The 7,417-nt window shown below is 35.7% G+C and overlaps 1 protein-coding gene across 1 annotated transcript; it reads right to left on the bottom strand.

The window, feature by feature from the left end:
- Window positions 1–459: 459 nt before the first annotated feature.
- On the bottom strand, window positions 460–2,491 carry LOC110681076 (putative lysozyme-like protein). Its single transcript, XM_021856849.1, has 2 exons — window positions 2,049–2,491; window positions 460–1,682 (listed from the first exon to the last, which is right to left on the bottom strand). The coding sequence occupies exons 1-2, from the start codon at window positions 2,346–2,348 to the stop codon at window positions 1,158–1,160; spliced, it is 825 nt and encodes a 274-aa protein (XP_021712541.1). The 5' UTR covers window positions 2,349–2,491; the 3' UTR covers window positions 460–1,157.
- Window positions 2,492–7,417: the final 4,926 nt, after the last annotated feature.

Raw genomic sequence — 7,417 nt, 5'->3', positions numbered from 1 at the left:
AAGTTCGCATTATTCATTGGTACGGAAAAAAGGACCCTGACCATGACATGTTTTTATAAAACAAAATCGCTTATTTTTCTCTGTGAATAATTTGTGACTACACCCGATTCTGTTTTTGCACGGATTATTTTTACACGGCCGTGCAAAAAAAGTTTCCATACATTTTTTTTCATCAAAATCTTAGTTTTGCATGAAACGTCGAGAAATGGTGTTACTTTTTTCGCACGGTTTTTGAAATTTTGAACTGAAAACTTTTTTTGCATGGTACGCATCCCCCGTGCAAAAACAGAATCGGGTGTATATGGTTAGATTTTTTGATATTTATTCCCAAATTCGATACCGTATATGATATGGTAAATCAGAATTAATAGCATTACTTTCACAACTTTATGTCATCAATATCAATATACCTTCTATTAATGTTAAATGATTTTATGAGTAACTTTAAGATACAAGCGATGGATGTTCGTTTAACCAGAGAATAGAGTACTGTGCCCAAACTAAAACAGTATAAAAACTATAATACTGAATGCTGTGAGAAACCTACTAATCTACTTCATGCTGTTTTCTGAAACGTAAATCTGTGTGAAATCTGTCATAAAATAATCAATAACTTAATCGTCACTACTCTACTGAATTACAAAAGTGTTGGTTTGATAATGCTAGGGATAAAGAAGTTCAACAAATTCAATGATTGTAAACGATTGTGTATTGTAAATGAAACCAAAATTATCGGTCTGGTAAGTTTTTGAAGTTTCGCCACAATGCGCTATAGTGGAAGATTCCATATGACGAATCTCATTTTTTTTTTCATTTTCGTTGAAAGAGTCAGATAGGAAAAGTGTAGCTGCATTTATTTTTGCCATTATGTGTGAAAGTGAATGTAAAGTGATGAGATTAAATATTGATTCAGTGGATGAATGATTAATGGCACGTTGCCTTGCAGCGATCGAGACGAAGATAAATGAGTTGTGCGAAAAAGCTTGACTAGTAGAGTGGGGTGAAATTTAAAGAGCTTTCCAAATGGTTCGAGACGACTGGCGGGGAAGTCGTTGGAAGAATTGAGGTAGTGATAATGATGATGATGATGCAAAGGATAATAACTGTGATGAAGAATCAGATGATAGCGATGGCAACATTGATGAGGTGGATAATTATTAAAATGTAATTGTAAGAGAAAATTTTAAGTTCAGCACCTGACATAAGGGTGGCATAGCAGTAGTACTCAGTGGATTTGCTCGGCTTGGCAGTGGTGAAACATTAGCTGCTGAGTAAGGGTTTGAAGCTCCTGTGGATGACGTTAATACACTGTACTGTCCATCGGTTAGTGCATGACTACTGGCACTCGAGGTCACTCCCATCGAAGTAACGTTCATGGAATTCACACCAGCGGTGATAGAACTTATTCCAGCGGTTCCAATTGAGCTAATACCTATCGAGTTTAGACCGATAGAGCTGGGCATACCGGTTCCAACACTTGCAGGAACTCCACTGTTAGTCAGTCCACTTAGTCCTCCAAGCATTCCAGTGCTGTTTATTTGAGACGATAAACTTGTCGTTTGGAGGTGGGGCTGGTGCTGGGATAGGCTAAGGCTTGTGCTTGTCAGACCAGACCCCAACGATGATGACATTATTGGTCCAGTAGTTCGCGGGTGCTCTAACTCGGCCAATATACGATTGTCCTAAAATGATTAGGACAGAAATCAGTTTCAAAAAACAAAAATATTGCAAACATATCAAATCATAAAAGTAAATGATCTTCTGAACTAACTTCTATGTATTGCGTGCTATACATCGGATTTTCCAGTCAACATATTGTCTTCTATTCTATAGCTAACATCAAAAAATCGAATGACTATAAACACTTTGATCGGCTTAAAAATTTTAAATTTTTTCTTCACATCAATCTATGGTATATTTCCAAACGAAAGAACGAAAATCGCATTCGATTATGTGACCAATACATAAAAATTATAATATTTTTCGTAATAAATTAGAATAATGTTTCTCTAGTTTAACACACATACATTAGCAATGGATAAACGTGCCTGTTCGATCTTTGCCATAATCCTATCTATTTCAGTTCCTTGTTGCTGGGTTGGCGTGGGAGCCCATGTTACAGTACTGCCTCCACCTCCTCCTCCTCCTCCTCCACCTCCACTTACTCCTCCTCCTACTCCGCCGCTGCTACCACCCCCTATGCCACTGAGAGCTAAGGATGTGCCTCCTAACGACGTTGAGTTGCCAACCATACCGAAATTGCCGATACTGTTGACCATCGTCGAATGATTGCTTGTTATTGTGCTACTGAGACCTCCGACACCAACTGAACTGGAACTAGTCGGCATTCGGCCGGGACGTGATTTTAAGGCAGCCGACAGCTCTAGCTGAAGCTCTTCGCATCTGACTGTTTCAAGAGCGGCCTGGATGTTTGTGTGTGTGGCAAGGTCCGGATTGGCGCAAACAAGAGAGAGACAGTGGATGGTTTGATTTTAATGATTTTGTCGATACTATCGCTTGATTATGAAAATGCAACAATTGATTTCAACATGGATGTTATTTCAGGTTGACGATTAACAGAAGCAGAATCAACAGTTACCAGCCTCAGAAGAAAAAAGATTTTTATTTACAGAGAAGCGAAGCTCATCTCAAAGAAGCCAAGAGATGTACAGCAATAACGAACAGTTGATAGAAAAAACATTAAGTAGCACTACTCACAGTGTTTGCGTGTTTTGAAGAAAATGGTTGAGTATGATTTGTTGTTTTTCTAAGGCATCTACGAACAGAACAAAAATTAATAACTGTACACTACAGACAAATAGTACTAAAACTGTAATGATAGCGTAGAAATCTCCAAAGTGTTAGAAACATCCTATATAACAATAATAACTGCATATTAAGCGTAGGGGATTACAATTCGTACTCCAACGAACAGCCGAGTTTTCGTTAGATGTTACACTATTTATTCTATCGAAAATATAATTGATACATTCGATCAGAAGATGCGACAAATTGTTCTGAAACTTTCAAGTTTTCTTGTATTGTATCGTAAATTAGGTCAAATTATGGTTATAATTTATGGTAGAACAACCAATTAAAGAAATGGTTTGAAGAGCACTGTAAAAAACAATTATGGTATCGACTCAATTTAAATCCGAATAATTTGAAATTCACAACAGTGTAGATGTTGAAAATTCCCTTCCGTCTTTGTTTGAAACAAATTTCAATTTAAATGGTTGAAGAAATGTATTTTTTTAGATGAATCTGCCTAGAGCAAAATATCCCTCAATTAGTTATCGAATCAAATCAATGAATCAAAAGATGCACCTGGATTTTCAGTTCATCGAATATGTTCACGTCTTTTTACGCAATTTAGAGAAGAAAAAAATGAACAAGTTCTCCGTGCAATAATTTAATTCCAAATAATGCTCTGCTAGTTACAGCATATATAATCCTTTGTTCTTCTCTTTTTTATTTTCGACTTTTGCAGTCAGCTATTTTTACTTTTAGGGGAAAGGTATTCAATATCGGCAGATAGAGATATGTTTGCCAAATTAAGTGTAATTGTGGTAACATTGTGCTAAAAGATTATGTAGCCGGCGGGACTTGAACCCACAATTTCCATTCTGTACACGGACGCATTACCAATTATACTACAGCTACGCTACGGTAAACTGAAGTATTTGGCTAATGACCTTTGTAGCATCCCCAAGCCCCACAATCTTACTAGTCCAATATACCACACTTATCCCTCACCATATCTCTATCTGCCGGCATTGAATACAGTCGGTGTGAGAAAACGCAACACTATTGATAAGTGTGGTATATTGGACTAGTAAGATTGTGGGGCTTGGGGATGCTACAAAGGTCATTAGCCAAATACTTCAGTTTACCGTAGCGTAGCTGTAGTATAATTGGTAATGCGTCCGTGTACAGAATGGAAATTGTGGGTTCAAGTCCCGCCGGCTACATAATCTTTTAGCACAATGTTACCACAATTACACTTAATTTGGCAAACATATCTCTATCTGCCGATATTGAATACCTTTCCCCTAAAAGTATAATCCTTTGTTTTAATGGATTTTTTTCTATAAAAAAATTCATGCGAAATGTTTCCCAAACAAAGTAGATTGATGCAATTTGAATCAAAACGGTATTGTAGACAGGGTAAGACGGGCCACCTCCAGTTTGGCATGACTTAAACATAAGATTTTTGTCATTCTGGAGAGCATTTTGGGTGATATTTACTTAACTTTTCACAACAAATATAAAAAAACAACAGTTTTCGCTCATCGATATTTAATTTAATCTAATTAGAACAGATGCTCACATAAGGACTTTTTGTACATTGCACGTTACCCGTCCGTGCAATAACATTAATGTTAAACATGCTTCAGTGAAGTAAAATATGAATTGTATATATTTAGCTTTGACGAAAGGCTCTTATTGTGAAATTTACGCGAGTGGGGTAAAAACGATAACTGTCGATGGGGTAAGATCGCCACTCCTAATTTATAGCAAATAAAATGTTTACTCATTCTTAGAGTTGTACTACGTTGTACATCATTATTCAAGTGAAATAAAATGCGAACCAAATGCACATTTTGTCCATACTAAGGGTGTCTCAAGAAGATAATTAGTATACATCTAAGTTTTAAGAATCAACTTCCTGAACAAATGATTCAACACCCAAATTGAATAATGAAGAATTAATAGATTTTTTTTTGCAAAATTGTGCACGAAGATCGTGACAATCATTAGCGAGTTATAAATCGATCAAATTTCAGCACGAGCGTTTGTTTGGTTCTCTAGATTTGTGCTCTTGAAAATTCGAGGTTTGTCTTCGATGCATCGCACACCTTGAGCTGAAAAATTGATAAGTATTCTCTTATGCATGGGTTATTGAATTTTGGCAGATTCATCATCAACTCCTAATCAGTAAAATTTCTTGCAATAGAAAAATCATTTGGGTTTTGTCTCTTGAACCTTACGCCTGAGGTTTCCATATAAATACACTCAATCATGCTGATGTTAACGAAAATGTTTCCGTCATAAAACTCGTCGTAAATCCCTCAAAACTTAATGTTGTTGTTTAAGCCAGAAAGCTTTGCTGCAATTCTACAAGGCAAACGAAGAGAAATCCCTGTTTTGTGCGAGAAAACTACTGAAGGGAAAGACAGTGAGTAATTTTAGGATAATTTCAGGCTTTTTTAATACTGCTCTTAGAAACAATAGCAGCTTCATTTTAAAGAACGCACTTCAAAAAAGCTTCTAATACTTTATTGTAAACATGAATCTGTATGTTTTTATTATTAATTTTGTTTACAAAAACAAAAAAAGAAAAGTTTCAAAAATGTTCGAAATTTAAGAATTTTTTACCCTATTAATAATAATCTCTTGCAAAGAGAAGTTACGCATTCCTAACATGTATGTAACATGTCAAGACGGCCCTTAGGGGTCCGCACCACCGGGAAGGAAATCTTGGTCTAGATGAATAGCTGCACGTTTACCGCTTCTGCTATTTTGGTAGTTTCAGAACGTTACCATCGAAATTCCCAATCGACATTTAAAATCTCGTAGCAGAGTTGTTTTACCGGTAAATGAGCACTGGAAAGGTACTCTGCGTCTACAAATTCATAGTAGGACGCTTTGCTTCCTGGGCCATCAGAAAACCGATTTATGCAGCGTTTTGATTTCCGTAAAACAATTATGCAGCGTATTGTTGTTCACCTTAAAAATCAACTCATGAGTCTGCAGTCCTGTCCGAAAGCTACTTCTTGAATAACATCATAGATAACCTAGTTACTATAGCAGTATGCAATCACTGCTTATGTGACATCGATATGTTAGATACCATTTCTGGTTTACTGGTATTAAGTTACGCAACGAAATAAATGTAAGAAAGTCACTCAAGTAATACTAAGGAGAACGATTGGCCTTATAGATTAACTCTATAAATATGATATATAGTAATCCAATCGTCCAGTCCAGTCAGTTTTTGAAATTAAAATTAATCATTGCAAAAAGATTTCGAGAGGGTTCGCGATAAGGGGCTATCTGACAAATCAATAACATTGAGAAAATAATCAATGAAATGCTCATGTGCAATTTTTAATCCCAATTAGAGAAAATATACTTAAACTTAAACCTTTTCACTTTAATACACATTTCATAAACCTAGTTTTTAAATCCTCATGAATACCACACACATCTCCTTCAATTTCCCTTGTTATTTCGTACTAAAAAAAAATTTTAAAGTTTCGCCTAAAACGTACTCGAGAATGCCAGTATCGTCCAATGTTATGAGCCTGTTATCGATATTATTTTCAGTGTCGCCTATTACTTTTTGCGCCGTGTTTACATTCTTGTTCCAATTAAGCCCGCCATGTACGCCTTGTTTATTTTTTGTTTGCAGTGTCGCCGTTTACTATCGCCGTGTTATGATTTCGATTACAGATGCGCCCATCACTTTGATAAACAAAAACACAGGCGTAATCAATACAGTGTGTGGTTTTGAATGAGGTTATGTTACGTTTTCTACAAATTTGCGTTTTTTGAATAAAGGAAAAGTTTAAGTGCAGTGAATAGACAATCAAGCTACAATTTCCATGCCAAATTTTCTTTGATTGTCTACATTTTGTCAGTTTCGCCTAGTTCGCGAATCTTTCTAGATTTGTTCTATACCAAACATGTCAACACTTGAAATCCAATAGGCTCTCCTATAGGGTAGGGCGGGGCAAGGTGAGCACCCTAAGGATAGATCGATTTTTGTTGAATTTGACTCTTATTTTTTATTTAAAATGACAGGCAATTGTTTATATTACTTGATTTCTATCACCCATTAACATTGCAGGTTCAAAAAATAAACATTCAATTGAAAAAAACGACTAAACAAAAATATGGTTTTTAGTTGGCTATGCTGTATATATAGTATACGCTGCGGAGCAAGTTGAGCATTCTTGCGGGGCAAGAAGGGCTCTTAAAAGCATTACATATTCTATTGTACTTGAAATGGAAAGGAACGATTGGAAAAGACTGTATATATGCTCTTTTTTTTTTGAATATGTTCAAGTAAATTAACAGATGTAACTAGGCCAAAGCATCCAGTCTAAGCATTGCTAAGCGTATTTGAATAATTTCCATAAGGAGTGCTCATCCTGCTTCAACTTGTAAAAAAATACTTAAATCGAGTAAATAAGCAATAGCAACTGCAAAAAGTGAATTATGTTCAAGCTCATAATGTGATCAATAATAATAAGAATGTCCATTTCCCGACCATTTTGCTTTGGAATTCGGGACAAAAAATGTTGCATATCCCGGAAACCAGGGATTTCTTAGTTTTCCAATAAAACTGTCATTTTCATTTAAATCAATATTAAATTTAAACAATATAATGTTCTACGATTGAATTTAAATA

Source organism: Aedes aegypti, unplaced genomic scaffold (assembly GCF_002204515.2).
Source record: "Aedes aegypti strain LVP_AGWG unplaced genomic scaffold, AaegL5.0 Primary Assembly AGWG_AaegL5_hic_scaff_356_PBJ_arrow, whole genome shotgun sequence".
Classification (NCBI taxonomy): domain Eukaryota; kingdom Metazoa; phylum Arthropoda; class Insecta; order Diptera; family Culicidae; genus Aedes; species Aedes aegypti.
Note: the sequence above shows the minus strand (reverse complement) of the source record. Positions and strands in the feature narration are given on the sequence as shown.

What these genes read in the sequence shown, in the direction of transcription:
- LOC110681076 (XM_021856849.1), bottom strand. Translation starts at nt 2,348, where the DNA reads ATGCCGACTAGTTCCAGTTCAGTTGGTGTCGGAGGTCTCAGTAGCACA. An exon ending in TTATGGCAAAGATCGAACAG is followed by an intron (nt 1,683 to 2,048) that starts GCACGTTTATCC and finishes TAATCATTTTAG; the next exon opens with GACAATCGTATATTGGCCGA.